The sequence below is a fragment of the Tachysurus vachellii genome, chromosome 16 (assembly GCF_030014155.1).
Source record: "Tachysurus vachellii isolate PV-2020 chromosome 16, HZAU_Pvac_v1, whole genome shotgun sequence".
NCBI lineage: Eukaryota > Metazoa > Chordata > Actinopteri > Siluriformes > Bagridae > Tachysurus > Tachysurus vachellii.
This window is the reverse complement of record NC_083475.1, coordinates 6174671-6196610: the sequence shown is the minus strand read 5'-3', so window position 1 is coordinate 6196610 and position 21940 is coordinate 6174671. Positions and strand designations below refer to the sequence as shown.

The following is a 21940-nucleotide window of genomic DNA, read 5'->3' as shown; positions in this document are numbered from 1 at the left end:
AACACACACACACACACACACAAATGATCTTTTCTAAGGAAAATATTTTACTTCATATAAAGAAAAGAAGAAGAAGAGAGGATTTTAATGCTGGAACTGTAGCAGAGCAGAAACGGTAGCTACAGTTTAACACAGTGATGTAAAAAATATGGCGGTTTTTTTTTATTTATTATTATTATTATTAAAGATAAAGATATAAAAGATTTGCATCGCATCAAGAAGAAAACACGTGGCAGTGTGTAATAAAAAAGAGAACTAAAGATGTTTAAAAAAAATAATAAATACATTGATTCTTTGGAGATACAGTGCAGGCAAGATTCTGGGCATCATCATCATTATCATCATCATCATCATCATCATCAGAAAAACTTTCCCAGTCATTTACTCCCAAACAGCTGAAAGCAGTGCAGGCTGTAATGGGTGAGGATCAAAACATGGCAATGTGTCTTCAGAAGGCAGGAAATATGATCAGATTTCACTGGTCTTCCTTGTAATCTTCTGTAATGACCTTTTAAAGGCAAAGTACAGACATTAAAGGTCTTGCATAAAAAAAAAAAAAATAAACAACAACAAGAAGTCAACAAATCTTGGTTATGTGACGCACGACACGTTCTCTTCGTGACAAAGACGATGGAAGCAATACTGAGAGGTTTTTCTTTAAATCATGTCGATCAGAAGTGTCCGATCTCCATCAAACAAACAAAAAACAAACAAACAAACAAACAGTGTAATTGGGTTAAGATGAATAAGAAGTACACAAAGCTCCGCCCCCAAACCTGGTTCGACTTGAATTAGCATTAGCAAGGATCACTGAACTGCATTAATTCCACAACCCATGACGTACAGACGGAAACTCAAGGTTTAAGAGCAATGTGAAGGCGTGTTAGGGGGCGTGTCTATAAAATGACTGACAGGAGGCCAAACTCACAATCCGGACATTAATGGACGATGGCTTAAAACCTACAGTGTTTTTCCACATTATTAGTACTAGTCAGAAAAAAAAAAAGGATCCTGTATTAGTTGCTCACTTTAGAACAGAAAAACGTGTGGAGACGCGTCGCGTGTCGCCATAACAACACACGTTCAGATTGATCCCTCTTCTATCCCTCTTCACGTGTGTGGAACATGAGTAGAGCTCTCATAGAAAGTCATTACATGATTATCTGTTGCTGATCCTCGTGATTTGATTTACTAACCCTAACATCCAAACAGAAGACCTTGTTAGATGTTTTAACTCTGATATGTTTCAAAACTCATGTTTTAGACTCACGGTTCCGACTCTGACGGAGAGTGAAAATAGTTCTTTTATAAATACAAACCCAGGACCATATGTACATTACACAGAAGAGGAAAAAAAGTAGAGGGGGAAAAAAAAAGGTTTAAAATATAGTATCAAAATTTTATATATAATGGTGGAATGATATAATATCCTTTTTTTTGTTTTTTTACTTTTTTTTTCATACATATATATATATAAAAAAAAAGAAAACAGTGAAAGGAACAATACATAAAGGAAGTCTATAAATACAGAAAGGGTTTGGTGTGTCCTCCTGCCGTTAAGGTGGAGGTGAGATCGAGGAGGATCGTCCGTCTTCACGACGGCTCGTTCACCGTTCTCTCCAGCTCGATGACTTTCGGACCTTCGCTGGATTGCGACTCTGCCGACCTGCAGAAACACAAACAGGACCCCGGTGGATTTGGTAAACGAAGCTTGGACAAGAATGTGGCTGTGAGGTGCTGAGGTTACGTCTGTAGTAAATACGGCGGGGTTACCTGTGTGTGTGCAGGTCGATCAGGAGGGCTTTTTGTGTGCTGTTGTTGGTGCTGTCGTTCTGACTGAAATGTGGGCTGGGTTCTGGAGTTGGAGGCGTGGCTTGGTTGACTCTATGCTGCGGCTCCAGACGCCACATCGCCATGTCGTTAGTCTGCGTGTCCCATTCTGGATATTTTCCACCCAGTCCGGTGGGGCGAAGCTCGTCGCCTAGACCAAACTTGTCAACAGCCAGCAGGTTCCTGGACTTCACTAGTGGACAGAACAGTCAGAGAGTCAGACACGGTATATCTGAATCTTGGCGGATGCTGTATTTAAAGTGGTCATCGTTGAGTGCTTGTTGTGTTTTGCGTGGATGTGATACCTGTAGTTGTGTAAGACTCCTGCATGGTGAGCTTTCTGGACAGATCAGTCTTGGTGATGGACGAGCAGGGGCTCAGGCTTTGGTAGAAGCTTCCCAGGACCACAGCGAAACACAGGACCAGCGCCTACAGGACAGGCGTTTGATGATAACGTGATCAACATTCATATAACAAGAAATACTGCTTCTTATTGATCTGATATAAAGCCATGTGAACATGTAACGCAGCTGCTCGGTTATGCTGCAGACTGAAATTATTCAAGGGAAATTTACAAACAAAAGAATTAGGAAAATGCCAAGTATGTGAGAGAGGAGTTAACTGGAATTTGTCAAAATATTCCTCATTCCAGGACTAATTTTAAGAACAAGTCATGCTGCTTTTAAATCAAATCCCTCCATTATACTGCCTTCTGAAATAAACTACTTTATCTTGTACACTAAAACATTTTATAAGGAAATGATCACTAGTGAGGGGGACACAGTGGCTTAGTGGTTAGCACGTTCGCCTCACACCTCCAGGGTTGGGGGTTCGATTCCCACCTCCGCCTTGTGTGTGTGGAGTTTGCATGTTCCCCCCCGTGCCTCGGGGGTTTCCTCCGGGTACTCCGGTTTCCTCCCCCGGTCCAAAGACATGCATGATAGGTTGATTGGCATCTCTGGAAAATTGTCCCTAGTGTGTGATTGCGTGAGTGAGTGTGTGTGTGTGTGCCCTGCGATGGGTTGGCACTCCGTCCAGGGTGTATCCTGCCTTGATGCCCGATGACACCTGAGATAGACACAGGCTCCCCGTGACCCGAGGTAGTTCGGATAAGCGGTAGAAGATGAATGAATGAATGAATGATCACTAGCCGTGTCTCGTGGTGCGATGTGAAGCTGGTTATTTTACTATAACTGAGTTTAGTCCCTGTATAACACCCGTGTCCCTGTAAATGAGCTGTTGCTATAGCAACAATAAAAAAAGCCCATGTCCTGGTATATAGACTGTTGCTCTAGAAACAATAACACGTTAAACCCAGCACATTTGTTTTGTCTGAGAGTTTAGTACAGACAGACGCAGCCCCGTGTTCTCACCATGAGGCATGTGGAAGTCTGAGTGCTGGCCATTTTGCACGAGCGAGGGACTTTTCCTGTCACCATGGCCTGCAGGGAGTGCAGCTGCTGCAGCAAAGACCTGGGTTATGGATAAAAACAAGAAACATTTTTTCAAAGTCTGCTCAACGTAGCTCATTAAAATTCATGACCTGCTCTTATTCTGGGTCCATTTGAAAAATAAATAAATAAATAAATTGAAGTTAGGAAGGTGTGACTTACTTGTTGGTACTTTCAAGGTTCTCCACTTTCCTGCGCAGCTCACTGTTCTCGTTGGAACACGTCTCCACCCTGCAGCCAAAACACCAGCATGATATTACACACACACACACCCAAATGTTTGGTAGTTTTCAGCTTTCACAATGCAATAAAATATTCTGCTGCAAAAAAACACACACACACACACACACAAGTGGATCTGACTTAAAGAGACGCCTGCGCATGGACAGTAAGGTGGGGGCAGTTATTTATTTGTGCTGACATTAGGATAATGGTAAGGTTAAGTGTGTCTAAGGTGGACATCGTGTAGTAAGCGCTGTGTCCTGTGGTGAGTGTGTGTTGTGTTGAAATCGTACTTTTTCTCGAGGGCGTCCACGTATTCCTTTTTCTTCCTGCGACTTTCCTGAGCAGAAATCTGAGAAACAGAAATCGCGACACTTCAATCATTATCGTATCACAGCGTGGAGAGCAGAGTCAGGGTCAAAAAGCTAGTCTGAAACACAACAGACACACACACGCAGACACACAGACAACACACAACACACACGCACGCATGCACACAACACACGTGCAGACACGCACACACAGAGACACAACACACAACACACACGCACGCATGCACACAACACACGTGCAGACATGCACACACAGAGACACAACACACAACACACACGCACGCATGCACACAACACACGTGCAGACACGCGCACGCACAGAAACACACACAGACACACACAGACACACACACAGACACACACACACACAGACACACACACACACAGACACACACACACACAGACACACACACACACACACACAGACACACACACACAGACACACACACACACAGACACACACACACACAGACACACACACACAGACACACACACACAGACACACACACACACAGACACACACCTTATTCTTGATTTTCCTGCGAATCTTTTTCAGGGCTTTCTCGTCAGATTTGGACAGAGGCAGCTTAGTGGGAACGGGGTAACCCTCTGCTATCAGAGTTCGTCTCTCCTCTTCTGTCAGCATGAGAGGCCCAGAGCCCTGCAGCTTCTGACAGGAGACAGACAGACAGAAATATTGCAGAATGTTTCATTTTGTATTCTTCCTGCTTTAGTTACAGAGATCACACTGCACAGGAGGAGACGGCACCACACTCCCACTTTTTTGTTTACAATGTTGATACTCAAACCTTGAGTTCAAGCTGATAAACAAATGAGTTTTTTTTTAAGATTAAACACAAAGATGTTTCAAAAACTGGGGAAAATACAATGCTTAAAAATATAAACATAAAAGTGTAATAAAGTTCATTTTGTTTCGTTATAGATAAAAATTAAACCGAAAATTTGTATCGGTGTGTATCTGTCTGTGTGTGTATGTGTTCTGTATCCATGTGTGTGTATTTGTATTGGTGTGTATCCATGTCTGTTTGTGTGTGTGTTCTGTATCCATGTGTGTGTATTTGTATTGGTGTGTATCCATGTCTGTGTGTGTGTTGTGTATCCATGTGTGTGTATTTGTATTGGTGTGTATCCATGTCTGTTTGTGTGTGTTCTGTATCCATGTGTGTGTATTTGTATTGGTGTGTATCCATGTCTGTGTGTGTGTTCTGTATCCATGTGTGTATTTGAGTGTATCCATGTGTGTGTATTTGTATCTGTGTGTATCTATGTCTGTGTGTGTGTTTGTATCTGTGCGTATCTATATCTGTGTGTGATTTTTATCTGTGTGTATCCATGTCTGTGTGTGTGTTCTGTATCCGTGTGTGTATTTGTATCTGTGTGTATCTATGTCTGTGTGTGTTCTATATCTGTGTGTGTATTTGTATCTGTGTGTGTATTTGTATCTGTGTGTATCTATGTCTCTGTGTGTGTTCTGTATCTGTGTGTGATTTTTATCTGTGTGTATCCATGTCTGTGTGTGTTCTGTATCCGTGTGTGTATTTGTATGGGTGTGTGTGTGTTTCACACTCACATGAGGGGCAGTGAGCAGGGGTGAGTTGGACAGTGAGTTGGGCAGTGAGGATGATGTGCGCTGCGCCACCTTGAGGACAGCTGGATTCTGTGTGGGGCTGGCAGGAGCACAGGGGTGCACAGGGCTCTGACTGCCCTCTGAGTCACTGCCATGAGAGCTGGGAGGAGTCGGGGGCATCTGCAAAGCCTCAAGCTCTGCACGCACACACACACACACACACACACACACACACACACACACAGAGAGACATTTATTATTTATTTTATTTTACTCTGAGTGCATGGAGCTCCTGTGGTCTCATATTAAAAGAGACATTGGTTTCTCAGGAAACATCAGTCATTGATGCGGTAACTGATTACTAACAGGTGGTCCTGCTCGGGGCAGCGTTTACCTTTAGGGGAGAGGTTCAGGAACTGATCCACCTCATGTGGCTCCAGTTTAATCTGTGGGCTGAAGCTCTCATCTTCTTTCATCTGCAGCCATCACACAGACACAACACAGGAAGTTCACTCCACACCCACGTTACGGTGTGTGACAAACAATGATCCCATACGGGGCCTTATTAACAGCAACGTAAAGAAGATGGATAAGAATGTACACACAAAATTATGTCGGTATGTGCGAAGATACTCCTAATGAGACGTATGATCCTAATGTTAGGAGTTATTTGGGATATCGTGGTGCTTTATATCCACATACATATGAGCAGCGTCCAAAATGTACTACACACTTACACTATGCACTCTAGCGTCTAGTGGATGAATTCTAGAAGGGAGCGTTTTTTTACGTTTACTTAGCAGTTTAGTTGAATCTATGGAGCGTTACATATAAACACAACAGACTCTGAATAAATCCTTAAATATTCCTTCCACAGTTCGTTCACAGCTCGGTCAGGAGTAATGTATAAGTGGACAGCTTCCTGTTCTGCCTGTACCTCCCTGAATACAAGTTGTATATATTTGAGGAAGCTTTTCCGTTAAGCAGAGTAGGCAGACCTGTGTGTTGAGCTGTGTGGTGTGTGAGAGGGAAGCAGCGGTCGCTGGTTCCATCGTCAGTGTGAGAGTCACCGTAGGCAGCAGTGCTGGAGAATCGCACAGCAGAGGCTCCATCTTCAGGTTTAACCTCTCCTCTTCCTCCTCCACCTCCTCTACCACCTCCTGCTCCATCGGCCAGTCCTCGCTGTCGGACTCTCCTGCACATGACACATAGGTTACTCGTCATCATCATTAATATTAATAATAATAATAATAATAATAATAAAAAAAGATTATAGCCAAGGTTATTTAAAGGTGGGGTGCACGATGGTTGAAAGCCAATGTTAACGTTTGAAATCACCAAAACAAACACGCCCCTAACCCAAATGGGTGTCACCCCTGTTTTGATAGCTCTGCCCCACACTGGGGCAGCTGGCCGAGGGGATATTTTTATCAATAAATGAACTCAATGAGTAATACTATGGTAATACAAATGTGTTTTTGTAGTACTGTGTGTTGTACCGTGAAAGGTTTAGCTCTGTTTCACGCGGAAGACGTTCAGTTCTCTCCAGCGCTGGAAAGCTGATCCTATATTAACACGTCCTACTTCTTACCTTATCGTAAGTCTTTTTTCGCTTTCTTTCTTTGTTTTTATCCTCCATGTCAATGTTAAAACCGCTTTCTGCTAATGTCACACATGCGCACTGAACACTCTCTCCGCCGCATATTGACAAGACCCGCCCCTTTCTGTCCATTGGCTACGCGTTAGTTTTGTTTGTCGGCCCGACTCAGTTTTCAGAAGCATATTTCAAACATCGTGCCCCCCACCATGACAGTAACCTCATTTTTATTTTTAAGAGGGAAAGAGGGAAAAAAGTTCCTCAAGTTACTCAGGACGCTGTATTAAAGGTATTTCCCCGCACTCACTAGGCTCGCTGCTGGTTTTCTCCGTGGTCAGGTGGGAGAGGGGTGACTGAGGGCGCGAGTCTCCACACAGAGAGTAGCTGTGCTCAGCCTGGATGTGAGGAGGCGGTGGAGAGGTCGGGCTCAGCTCCTCGTCCATGTCCATCATGTCGCTCCTCCCCGACAGGAAGGGGTCGCTCAGCAGCTGGCCCAGCAGCACCTCCTGAGACATGTCATCCAGGAGCTCGGTGAAGTGCTGCACAGGGAAAAGGCACAGACAAAGACGCTCAGACATGACGCAAGGATGCACACATACTGTATAGACAATACACAACCACACAGAGACAAAATAAGATGAGATCAAGAGATGAGATCTAGCTTTCTTCCTCACAGGGGGAACATTCTCAAGTTACCGAAATGGAAATGAAGACAAATGACATTCAAATCCTAAAAATCCTTAAAAACATAAAACCATAAGTGAATGTAAACGGCAAAAATGTAATATCATTTAATGGCATGTCAACATCACTGCCTTTTACATGCAAATCTGGTGTATACGGTCTGAGGGAAGTAGCTATTGTTTAGAACATGGTTGATTTGATGAACACACTGGTCCTGTTTCATTTGCCTTTTTTGTACAAAGTACAAGCTTATAACAGTTTTGAAGTCTGCAGATGGGATTTGACAATCTGTGATTCTCAGTTTGAGAACTTCCTGAGCAGCAGAGTCTTCCTGTTTATAGCCACGCTGAACAATAAGACTTGATAACGAGCAGAAAATGACGTACACGGCAGGGGATGTAGCTGATCAATCGCTTAGAAATAAAAACTCATTATATTTGCCTGAGGTTACGGTGTTGGTTAAAGGCAAATAGTGCACAGGAAAAGATTTTATGGCAGTGAAGGTTCAGCGCTGGGAAATCGTTCCCAGTTTTGTTGACGGAAACAGCGATAACTGAATCAATCCATCCGGTTCCTGTAGCATATGTACGTGCATATCAAATATGCTATTTTTAGACCATCAAAAAAAAAAAAAAAGCATCAAAAGCTTATGATGGTCCATGTTTGGTGTGTTGTGTCTAAAATATACCCCATAACTGCCACTTTCCTTCTGTAGAAGTGAGCACACCTACACACCTACAGGGGATCTTCTGCCCTCAAGTACAGCTGTATAGCCAGAGGCTGCTGCTTATTTAAATTGCACCCTATGCAAGCAGTTAAACGACTCTCAGCAGGATACTTTAGACAGCCGGCATACCGGAGTCCCAGCGATGCCGCCACCCTGCTGCCGAGACGAGCCGACTTTCACTCCACCAATCAGAAACCATCTAATCTCACCCTGTACGATCATCAAGACTCGGATACCTAGCTGGAGGCCAGAGTTTTTTCTGCCACCCCCCCCTTCCTCTGCACTCCGTCTCATCCTGCTTCCATCAAACGAGTCAGGACAAGCTGAAGTATCCATCCGGCTGAGTTTTGCAACTGTGTCCTCAGATGTGGTCTTTCAGGAAGACATTGTCTTTGTGTTCCTCTCATAGAGGAACCATCTCCACCAGCATTCTCTGGTACACCATCAAGGCCACGTCTTTTAACCTCTGCTTGAGGACACAAATGAAAACCTCAGCACATTTTTGTGTCGTCACGGTACGTTGTAGATGTAAAGCCGGGGAAGGAATAGGTGGAATTCCTGAGATGGAACAAGTTCAGTTGAACTGGTTTGTACAGGCCTGTGCTGCACATCAGGAACTCTGGAATGATTCGGAAGGATGGACTTCATCGTTATATTAATATACAAGAGATTGCTATTAGAGAGTCTTCTGAATGGGAGGAGCCTGCACTCTACACCCTGTCAATCACAGTGACAGTAAGCCAATCAAGGCATCAGAGAGCCCTCGAGTGTGTTACGCCACTCTGTGAGGGTGGGTGGGAACCGGCCAAGACAAGATAAGGGGAAATTTATGAACAAACCAAACATGGTGGAAATATTATTACAAAAGCATGAAGAAATACATGATTATACGGTCCCTGAAAATACTGCAGTAATTTCAGTGAAGGGCGCCTCGTTTGACAGAAAGCTTAAATCTCTGGCACTGCTACTTTAAAATTATATTGCTGAGCCATACTTCAGGAAAAGAATCTCAAAGGGTTACTGAGTTCAGCAAATTAAATGCATGTGCGATTGGCTCTGTGTGGACAAACTGACCAAAAAAAGACCAAGATGCATCATCCATTAGATAGAATCCTGTCATCTGGAAAGTGTGATGATAAAAAATAGTTTGCTGTGTGTGTTAGAGGCTGAGTGTATTGGGGTTTACAGGCGCAGTCATGGACATGAGTGTGTGTGTGTGTGGGGGGGGGGGGGGGGGGTACAGTAAACAATAGCAGATTGATTGGTCTAGCTCAGGCTGCAGGTCAAACAAAAGCACCTTTTACCACCACAGACCTGCGAACTCCACTGAGTGATGAACAAACCCCCGTGTGATTGACGCAGTGTCACTGGGTTCACTGGGAAAGAAGTTACGAGTGAAAAGTGTGTTGTCGAGTCACGGATATGACGCTAGCAGGATTCGGCTTGGGGGTTAAAAAGTAAAGTGAAAAAGCGGAGCGGTGTTTGTATGCAGGGTCTAAATTCTGAGAAACAAACTAACAAAGAAATAAACAAATGGGTTATTTTTTTAAAGCTGTCTTAAAACAACAAACCAAAGGGAACAGGAAATTATGGGGAATATAGAGAAAGCAGCAGAGACTTGCAGTGAGCTGTAAAAGGTGCCAAGAATTCAGACATATGGCTTCTATTACAGGCTGACTCAACATTCAAAGACTGAGAGAGAGAGAGAGAGAGAGAGAGAGAGAGAGAGAGAGAGAGAGAGAGAGAGAGAGAGAGAGAGAGAGACACAGAGAGAGAGAGAGAGAGAGAGAGAGAGAGACAGAGAGAGAGAGACAGAGAGAGAGACAGAGAGAGAGAGAGAGAGAGAGAGAGAGAGAGAGAGAGAGAGAGAGAGAGAGAGAGAGACAGAGAGAGAGAGAGAGAGAGAGAGAGAGAGAGAGAGAGAGAGAGAGAGAGAGAGAGAGAGAGACGAACTGAGAAAATATTTTTTGGTATGAGATCAAGCACACACACGTGTGAGCTCAAGACTTCTCAAGTCAGAAATGCTCTTTTTCCAGCCTCATCATGACTCACACTCCAGAGCAGTAAAACAACACACACACAGACACACACACAGACACACACTCACACACACACAGTCACACACACACACAGTCACACACACACACAGTCACACACACACAGTCACACACACACAGTCACACAAAATATCTGGTCATGTTGTTTATTGACCACCGTAATGACGGATAAACTCAAATTAACCGCACTAAAAGGATCAGGCAGACTTTAGCACAATGCTAACGGTGTAATTCTCTCATATGATATATTGTGATACAGTGTTATGAGAGGAGGTTTCTAGGCCATACAATGATATAATGATTTTAGACCAGCGCTCCTCCAAGCTGGAGGTCTTAACTCTTTCATTACAGGAATGAGGTCTGTTATTACACGCGTGCTGACGGACATGTGGTAAGACAATTACGGTGAGTTATCCTACAGCGCTGGGCGTCCATGTGTGGAACGAGGCTGCCCCGGATGACGGGGAACAGGATGTCATCCTTTTCCTTTTACAATATGACTAATATAGCAGGTAGGGGAATTTATACCATCTGAGGAGAACAAAAATACGGACTAGAAATCCAAACCGCGCTTATCGCTTTGTACGTACAAGGCTCGAGGCAGTGGTTGAGTGGGTTCCTGAGAGGTTGCTGGTTGAACAGAGGGAGAGAAGGCTGCTTTGTTCATGGTGTGTGACCGCACAAGGGAGTGTGTGTCTTCTATGAACCCCATCTGGAGAGGCCATGGTAGCCATGTTAGTGTTAGTGGCAGGATTCGGAGGGCAGCATGTCATTTTTAGCCACCCTGGGATGTGTGTAAATGGAAGCTGGAGGAAGCTGTGGGGGGAGGAACGAGCTAACTGGGTTACAGCAAGAGCAGAAAAACAGATGTGAATGAGATGAATGTGCAATAACACAAACACACACGCAGTCCAGGACCAAAGGTCATGCCTCTCGGCTGAGTTTGTACCTTGGTCTTAAATCGTTTTCTGACCTGGTCTAATGATCTGATTCAACACGTGTCCATTATCCATATAGGCTTCAACGGCAGTTTCTACAAGTCTGAGCTAAAACCCTGTCCTTGTTGCATCATCCCAGCTCGGTCAGATGATCTATTTGAGACGGGCTTTATTTAGGGAAAAAAAGGCTGTCAAATTCCATGGTTTGAGATCCTGTTTTATTTGGAAAGAGGCCTTATACAGCGTGAGCATTTATCGTTACTGTGTGCCAAGTCGTGCTTGCTGCTAACAAGGCCATGTTTTAAAGGTCGTAGTTCGGTGGTAAAGTACGTTTAAGAGTCGAGGTTCCTGGCTGAGATGATTTCTTTAGTCCTGCTAGTTAATTTGCAGTTTAAACATTGGTTCGCTCTATTTAATTCAAATCAAACACACCCTCGTATTGTTGGATGTTAAAGATTAGACTGAAGCACAGAAGCACAAAAGACCCCAACAGTTTGGTTAGTTTACTCTGGATGACGATTGAGGCATTTGATCAGTATGAGAAGAACCCAGACTGGTACAGGTAAGGTTCGGTATGATATCTAATAGTTGTACACAAGGGAATCAAAGTGCAGCGAAAGCTTATCTGAACAAACGAAACCCATGAGTCTGGCTGTATCAATGTCCAAGAGGACACGCTGCCAAGTCAAAGAACAAGACTGTAATCTGGAGAACATCCCAGCTGTTTGTGTGTGATCTCATTTCTCCTCCGCCCTACAGGACTTGGTAATCTGATGCCGTGGTACAGGATCTTATAGTTGAGCTGCCATTTTAGTAGCCATCGGGTCAAGTAGGCAGCCTAGATAGTCATCAGGGATCGTTATGGTGGGAAATTGTTGTTCTGGAATAAACAGCCACGGCAGCGTGCTGATCGAATCAGCCAATCGTGTGGCAGCGGTGCAATGCATTACATCATGATGTTCAGACCAATCATCAGAATGTGTGAGTTAGACTTTAACCCTGGCAGGATTGTGGTGTCAAAATGGTTGGTTTCAGTATTTCGGAAGCTGTTGGGTAAGTTGCAGGTCTGGGTTCTGTTGACCCGAGAGGTCAGAGGTTAACAGACAGACCGGGTGACAGGAAGGGTATCGGAACTCAATCACTCTTTACCCCTGTGGTGAGAAGGAAAGCATCTCAGGACACACACCATGCCCACGACAGTAAAAGACCACGTCTGGTTTCTAACCTGTCGAGGGGACTCTGAGGCTATAGTGTGCACAGACTCTTCCAAACTGGAAGCAGTATTGGTGAAGCTGCACACGCTCGCTGGTGTTTGTAAGCTTTCCGGCTAAAACATATAACAACTGTGGAGAACCTTCAAGACGTTCTAACTCAACCTGCACTTTGGTTTTGTTATTCTTACATTACGGCTTGAAGATAAAATGAAAACGGCACACAAATAAAGTATGTTGAGGTTGTTACTCCATTCTGCTTAGAAGGAAAATCTGACCCATGTACAGTTGCTCAACATTCCTCTAGAGTTTGTCAAAATACAACTGCTACTTCCTGGACTTGTTTAAAGCCAGTCTTACAAACAACAGTGAAACAGTAAGGATTTCACACAGCTCTCATGGTGTGTGTATGGCATGTAACTAAAGGCGAACACTAACGAAATGGCACAACGATCTCACAGCACCTTCTTAGATACCCTGCTCTTATTCAGGACATGACTCTAGCTTGGCTCGGCCTCAGACGCTCAGCACAGCCATCGGAGTGTTTGATACTCATATAACACTCAAACAAATCTTAGATTCTGTATTTATATAACAAAGTATTTTAAACATGTGCAATAACAGAAATTTTGGAAAACGTCCATGTACATCTTTTTATACATTTTGTTTTGTACATACTGTATATTATATTATATTATATTATATTATATTATATTATATTATATATTATATTATATTATATATTATATTATATTATATTATATTATATATTATATTATATTATATATTATATTATATTATATATTATATTATATTATATTATATATTATATTATATTATATTATATATTATATATTATATTATATATTATATTATATTATATTATATTATATCTCCATTTTTTTTTTTTTATATATTTGCATTTTATTACTCTTGGCTGCTGTAACAGTGAAATTTCCCCATTGTGGGACGAATAAAGAATAAATCTTATATAGCCGTGTATACGAATACAGTACATGGTCAAAAGTATGTGCACCCCTGACCATCGCATCCAAATGTGGTTCTTCCCACTATGTTTAAAGAACACAACTGTACAGAAAGTCTCTGTGTGCTGTAACATGTTTCTCTTCACTGAAACCAAGACACTGATAAATGAACTCGAGTGTCCTGTACTGGGGTTGACTCTGACTCAACCCCACTGAACACCTTTGGGGTGAACTGGAACACAGACTGAACCCCAGACCTCCTCACTCTAGCTGAATGATCACTAATCCACACAGACACACTCAAACATCAGTGTCTGATCTCACTAATGCTCCTGTAGCTGAATGATCACTAATCCCCACAGACACACTGGTCCTGTATGACAATGTCCCTGTGTACAAAGCCCCTGAGCTCCCTGAACACATGGTGTGTTAATGTTGGACTGGAAGAACTCGAGTGTCCTGCACTGACTCTGACTCTGACTCAACCCCACTGAACACCTTTGTGATGGACTGGAACACAGACTGAACCCCAGACCTCCTCACTCTTACACCATCAGTGTCTGATCTCACTAATGCTCCTGTAGCTGAATGATCACTAATCCCCACAGACACACTCCAACATCAGTGTCTGATCTCACTAATGCTCCTGTAGCCGAATGATCACTAATCCCCACAGACGCACTCCAACATCAGTGTCTGATCTCACTAATGCTCCTGTAGCTGAATGATCACTAATCCCCACAGACACACTCCAACATCAGTGTCTGATCTCACTAATGCTCCTGTAGCCGAATGATCACTAATCCCCACAGACACACTCCAACATCAGTGTCTGATCTCACTAATGCTCCTGTAGCTGAATGATCACTAATCCCCACAGACACACTCCAACATCAGTGTCTGATCTCACTAATGCTCCTGTAGCTGAATGATCACTAATCCCCACAGACACACTCCAACATCAGTGTCTGATCTCACTAATGCTCCTGTAGCTGAATGATCACTAATCCCCACAGACACGCTCCAACATCAGTGTCTGATCTCACTAATGCTCCTGTAGCTGAATGATCACTAATCCCCACAGACACACTCCAACATCAGTGTCTGATCTCACTAATGCTCCTGTAGCTGAATGATCACTAATCCCCACAGACACACTCCAACATCAGTGTCTGATCTCACTAATGCTCCTGTAGCTTTTATTTTAGGTTTTTATTTTTGCAGTCAGACTGACACCTCTTAATGTAAAAGCAGTTTGACCGTGTTTAATGAAAACTGCACCAGACGCCCTTGCAACAACTAGAGGTCTGGTTTGCCACATTCATTTGGCTCTGCACATGCCCATGAGATTTGTTTGGGCTTAACTTTGTGTCATGGTGACTTCCATCGTAAGGAATTTGCATGCAAGACAAAAAAAAAAAAAAAAAAAAAAAAGAGCTCAGTGAATGCCAGTTCCATGACAAAACCCATACTGTTTCTGGATGCAGAGTACTTCTCATCTTCCCTTCCCCACTAGAACAGACCTTGTGGGTGTGTAAAGTGAATAATGAAGGAAAGTGGGGGCTGTATGGTACTGAAGATCAAAGGAAATGGCTGTCTTCAGAATCTGAATCAATGTGTAGGAGTTTATCTAAGCAACAGGAAAACGGACCTCACAGGGACACAAATGTAAATAAAACAGTTCTGATGGAGAGATGTTGGGTTACTCGCTTCTATACATCTATACGCCGCAGTGGTGAAAGTCCACGACTTACACATCAAATGCTAAGTAACTATAAAAGTAAGGCAGGGTATATTTAGCTTTATTACAGACCGTGAAGGCAGCGAGGGTAAGAGCGGGAGTAATCGATTCCAAAAATAACAACACGTCCCATATTGTCTTAGATTGAAACCATGAGTTGGCAGAAATTTTCTCTCATGACTGGTTTCATATTTGAGTATTATTTAAACAAAGAAACTTGTGGCTTGTGTTTGTCCATCAGAGCCACATACAAACAAGAAAGAACAGAACAGTGAAGAATAATAATAAGAGCTCTATTGTCAAATATACAAGAGGAGATTAAGATATTCAATATTCCCACAAGCTGTAACCTTTAAAATCTATCTACTGTACAACTCACCTTTCCTTTGCTCATGGTATATTCAGAATAATCCCAGAGAGAGAGAGAGAGAGAGAGAGAGAGAGTGAGAGAGAGAGAGAGAGCAAGAGAGAGCAAGAGAGAGAAAGAGAGCGAGAGCGAGAGAGAGCAAGAGAGAGAAAGAGGGCGAGAGAGAGAAAGCGAGCGTGCGAGAGAGAAAGGTGAGATGGCTTTGAGAGGGCACAGAGGAACATGAGCCCAAACAGGAGAGAATAAGAGAGTGTGTGTGTCTAAAGATTTGTTCTCATGAAGGTAAAGGGCAGAGTCAGGCTCAGGTTCCAGTATCCTATCTAGTGTTGTGTAAAAGTGAGGCAGCAGCTTCTTCAGCCATGTGCTTGCCTTTTCACTACAGCACCTAAAAACCCCAGATATAAATCTTAAGTATTTATAAAGTATTGTCAGTTTTATAGATTGACTCGGTTTACTTATAATGCTGTATTTCTGACCTGAGACTAGAAAAACGTCTCCTCAACTCAGAACCCATACTCATAACGTCGGTCTGTCTCCTCGATCCAGAGCTCGGCAAGTAAATGAGTTCTACTCTCTATACGAGTGAGATCAAATCAACACGGAGACATTTCTCATGTTCCCGACTCTACAGCTCACGGTTCTGAGGAGTGGGTATTGTAACGTGTGTATTATGTGGATTTGGGACGCAGCTAATCGTGCTTAAGGTCACTAATGTCAGTTTGATGATAATAATACTAATAATAATAATAATAATAATAATAATAGGTTAGAGGTTAAACCTGATCTGTTAATCCACCGTTCTAGTTAGTGTTTAGCTGCAAAGCTGCTGGTGTGAAATTACACATTCTTCACATCGAGCCGAGTCAAATACCAAGAGCGTGAACACGGAGAACGGAGGAGGAATGTGTGTGTAGGGGGGTCTGAAGGACACCAGTGAGGTGCAGTATTCCCCAGAAGTCCAGGGCTGAATGAGTACAGACGAGGCTGTGTGTCCACCCAGCCCACAGGGAGCGAGAGACTGAAAGACACACAGCTCTGTGACGAGAGGCCGAGCCTCGCCCAAACACACGGCATGAAAAAGGCTTTTAATACGAGTGGATCAGGAGCATGTTCTGTTCACCTCCTGCACCAGTATACACACACACCACACACACACACAAACACAGACACACACACAGAGACACACATACACAGAGACACACACACACAGAGACACACACACACACAGAGACAGACACACACACACAAACAGACACACACAAACAGACACACACACACAAACAGACACACACACACACAGAGACACACACACACACAGAGACAGACACACACACACAAACAGACACACACACACACACACACACACACACACAGACACAGAGACACACACAGAGAGACACACACACAGAGAGACACACACACAGAGACACACACACACAGAGAGACACACACACAGAGAGACACACACACACAGACACAGACACACACACACACACAGACACACAGACACACACACAGACACACACACACACAGACACACACACAGACACACACACAGACACACACACAGACAGACACACACACAGACACACACACACACAGACACACACAGACACACACAGACACACACACAGACACACACACAGACACACACACAGACACACACACAGACACACACACAGACACACACACAGACACAGACACACACACAGACACACACACACACAGACACACAGACAGACACACAGACAGACACACAGACAGACACACAGACAGACACACACAGACAGACACACACACAGACAGACACACACAGACAGACACACACACAGACACACACACACACAGACACACACACACACAGACACACACACACACACAGACACACACACAGACACACAGACACACACACAGACACACACACACACACACACAGACACACAGACAGACACACACACAGACACACACACACACACAGACACACACACACACACAGACACACACACACACAGACACACACACAGACACACACACACACACACAGACACACAGACAGACACACAGACAGACACACAGACAGACACACAGACAGACAGACAGACACAGACAGACAGACAGACAGACACAGACAGACACAGACAGACAGACAGACACAGTATTTAATCCCGGTCTGTATAAGGAGTCATTAACACACTGCTGCAGGATTAATGTTACTGTTGTAGCTAAAGCTGAAGCTTAAACTGCAAAGTTAAGAGGATTTTGTTGTTCAGGTAAAAAATGAGAGTTTGTGTAAATGAATAACATTAAATTGTGTTAAGCTTATTTTAGGATGAGCTTTTAACTTTTATACACGTTCTCTTAGTGACAAACATGTTACTGTGTGTGTGTGTGTGTTAATGTGCATCATTATATTTTGACATGACTTCAGTGACACTGATGTGCAAACATTGTTTTTTTATGCTTTAACTATTGGAATATCAATAAAAGCTCCACTGAGTCTGTTTTTCTCCTCGTATAATGCAGTGGATTGTGGGAGCACCAAACAGCTGTCCCTTATTAATAAAGCTTTTATACGTGATGGTGAATGTGTGTGATGGGTTTGTCCTGCTTTGGTGCTGTATGTGCTACCTGGTAAAGGCTGCTTCAATGTGTGTGTGTTTTGTTGCATATTTATTTTTACAACATTACACCATGGAGCTGTGTGGTTTATTTCACAACTACAATTTCACTGAGACATTGTGACCATTCTGTCTGTCTGTCTGTCTCTCTCTCTCCTGCTCTCTCTCTCTCTGTGTCTCTCTCTTTCTCCTGTGCTCTCTCTCTCTCTCTCTCTCCTGCTCTCTCTTTCTCCTGTGCTCTCTCTCTGTGTCTCTTTCTCCTGCTCTCTCTCTCTTGCGCTCTCTCTTTCTCCTGCTCTCTCTCTCTCTCTTTCTCCTGCGCTCTCTCGCTCTTGCACTCTCTCTTTCTCCTGCTCTCTCTCTCTCTCTTTCTCCTGCGCTCTCTCGCTCTTGCACTCTCTCTTTTGCGCTCTCTCTTTCTTTCTCCTACTCTCTCTCTTTCTCCTGCTCTCTTTCTCCTGTTCCCTCTCTCTTGCGCTCTCTCTTTCTCCTGCTCTCTCTCTCTCGCTCTCTCATGCTCTCTCTCTCTCTCTCTCGCTAACCTTCGCTGTCTCTCTCTCTTTCTCCTGCTCTCTCGCTCTCTAACTTGCGCTCTCTCTTTCTCATGCTCTCTCTAACCTTCGCTCTCTCTCTCTCCTGCTCTCTCTCCTGCTCTCTCTCGTACTTGTGCTGTCTCTCTCCTGTTCCCTCTCTCTTGCGCTCTCTCTTTCTCCTGCTCTCTCTCTCTCTCTCGCTAACCTTCGCTGTCTCTCTCTCATTCTCCTGCTCTCTCGCTCTCTAACTTGCGCTCTCTCTTTCTCATGCTCTCTCTAACCTTCGCTCTCTCTCTCTCCTGCTCTCTCTCTCTCTCCTGCTCTCTCTCTCGTACTTGTGCTGTCTCTCTCGCTGTCTCTCTCTCGCTGTCGTTTTAAGACACTTCCTGTTCAGCTGAAGGAATCTGATGTTCAACTGTAGCATCATAGAAATAGGGTTGGAGTGACATGATACAAAATAAAATGATTATGATTTATTAACAAACTGCCTTGTACAATTCCAGAAATAAATGAAAAATCAGGCAAACTGGGATATTCAGAAGACTGGATTTGTGAGGTAATTAATCCTGAAGTTGATGTTACATGGTCCTGTTGCTTAACCCTGTTTGGACAGAACTCAAAATATCTGTTCAGGAGGAAAAGTTTCAGAAAAACCCCTAGATAAAAACCAGTACTAACATTTCTCTCCAACATCAAAGCGCAGTGTAAGAGTGTATATTGGTGTGTTTTGGCCTGTTTACAATTCCTCTGAGGTTGATGCGAAATGTTTCAGGGTCATAATTAAAGCCCAGCACTAAAGCAGTGGGTATGGTGTTGAACTGAAAAAAAACTACTGTAAATATTATAACGGTTGGATAAACTCTAATCCCCTGGAATAATTCCTACTTCTAGCTTCAGGGTGTATCCAGACCCTCTAGTGAAATGGCCCTTGTTTATCTTAGCCGTGCCCCGTGTTAGTGTGTCCTCACAGCTGACGTGCTCGGCATGGCTTCAGCACTGAGTCATGGGAGAATTCAGCAGCAGGATACAGCCGGCGTCCAAAGGGGACAGAACGGATTAGACAGAGCAGCAGAAGCCAGCGTGTTGATTTCACATCTCCATGTCTAAGCATATGTCTGGTTTTACTTCACAGGTTTATATCCATACGGAGATCCTGGAGACGGTAAAGCATGGTATTGGAAGACGAAGGCTGACAGAGTCTTTTAGTCGCCGGGTACAAACCACACTCCGGAACGACACTTCACAATAACCGTCACACCCTCTGACCTCACGCTAATATAAGCTGCATAATATTACACAATATACGTAAATGTTAACGCTGTTAATGACGTCGGACCATCAACAGGCCCTGAAATCTAAGATTCACACACTGTGTTAAATGCCGTTAAGGACGCAGCTTACGTATGTCATAGACTTATTTCACGTGAACCGTGGAGTCGAGGTAAGCTGGTGGTTAGGAGGAGGAGGGGAATGAGGAGGAGATGGAGGAGGGGTAAAATATACAATCATGCCAGTACCCCCGGTAAGTCTAGCTATGCCAGATGTGACGATCCCAGATGTGAGCCACGTGTGTCATGCAAATGTTGTAATAGCAGACTTCCTGACGTGTAAAAATTCCCAGTGGGAGATGAATGAGGCTATGGAGGAGAAACAAGGTGGCACTGTTGTGAGGAATTCTGTGTCAACAAAACCTCAGAAAGTGAGAGACAGTGAGTGAGAGAGAGAGAGAGAGAGAGAGAGAGAGAGAGAGAGAGAGAGAGAGGGAGAGAGGGAGAGAGAGAGAGAGAGAGAGAGAAAAAACATCTATGCTTGACCAAGATCCAGAAACAAAGGTCTTATTCTATCCTTCATGGTCAGACACAAACTGCCCCACTAATTAATTCACACGCTGGATTCATATTTCCAAAGTGCCCAAAGTAAAAAGGTGTTGAAGGAATCAGTATCGTTACTCTTAAAGCCTCCACCACCTCCCTGTGGTCTGAGAAACCACATGGCCTTAGGCTTCACTTTAGTACCTCCAGACTGCTGTGTAATCAGGACCAGTGGCAACATGAAGCCTGTCATTAGTTTGTGCTTTCAAATGGAACCCACCTTCTACTTTATATGGTGCTTTAGGGTTTAAGAATTAAAATAAATAAATAAATAATAATAATTTAACCATCAAATGTTGAGATGAATAAGACAGAATTTTTAACTCATCCCTATTTTCATGGTCTGACTCAAAGCTTTCTGATACACCTTTAAGCACGTTGGGGGCGTGTCTACAAAAATAAGTATTTATCACAGACCAATCAGAGGCCGGATGGCAGCTTGCCACATATTCTGAGACAATATAGTGTACATTGTTATTTAAATCATTTAAATAACAACAATTAAATAAAAAAAACCACACCTGTTTTGTGCTTTTGGGGGAATAAAAAAACACTATATTATTGATTATAAATAAATAAATAAATAATGCATTCATAAAGTGACTAATCACAGCTGTGGGGAAACTTTTTACTTACTGTGCTGTACAGGACACTGTCGTTATCTCCTGACTCGGACAGCTCGCTCAGATTCCGGTCCCAATGTAAAAACGTCTCATTGTTGTCCAGTATTTCCATTTTTGTGTGATTATAAACAAGAGAGAGAGAGACAGAGAGTGTGCGCGTGCGTGTGCGCGAGCGCCCGTGTGCTGCCAATAAAGGCCACACTTTCGGTTATGAAGTCGATTTTCTAATAATTCCGAGTTGTCAGTAAAGTATCTCGTTGTACCGGTTTACCGTCTGGTGCTGTTCTTTAACAGGTAGCTCGACTTCAGCCGTTTCTTTAAGTAACGACGCCTCTCTCAGTCGCCCAGGAATTTTAGTGGGCGGGGCAAAACATCGCAGTTTGGAGGAGCTACACACAAATCTAACGTTTACGCAAAAATATCGTTTTATAAACCCGTTTTAAAGCATAAACCTATATAAATATTCACGTTTACACCACAGGGGTGTGTTTATGTTGCGACAAAGACATTTTAAAGAGCTGAACCAACAAATCTGTGGAACTACAGAAATCCCACCCCTTTGTT

At 43.4% G+C, this 21940-nt stretch overlaps 1 protein-coding gene across 2 annotated transcripts; it reads right to left on the bottom strand.

Moving 5' to 3' along the window:
- Window positions 1-29: 29 nt before the first annotated feature.
- Window positions 30-21876, bottom strand: creb3l2 (cAMP responsive element binding protein 3-like 2). 2 transcript variants are annotated; one of them, XM_060889536.1, is made up of 12 exons: window positions 21390-21876; window positions 7328-7559; window positions 6422-6618; window positions 5818-5899; window positions 5427-5620; window positions 4359-4505; window positions 3797-3855; window positions 3444-3512; window positions 3204-3303; window positions 2136-2259; window positions 1774-2023; window positions 30-1666 (listed from the first exon to the last, which is right to left on the bottom strand). In XM_060889536.1, exons 1-12 carry the CDS (start codon window positions 21486-21488, stop codon window positions 1594-1596), a joined length of 1626 nt encoding a protein of 541 aa, XP_060745519.1. In that variant the 5' UTR covers window positions 21489-21876; the 3' UTR covers window positions 30-1593. The 2 variants fall into 2 exon arrangements, with proteins under 2 accessions (XP_060745519.1, XP_060745520.1); XM_060889537.1 differs by having other exon boundaries at window positions 6494-6618; window positions 21390-21871.
- Window positions 21877-21940: the final 64 nt, after the last annotated feature.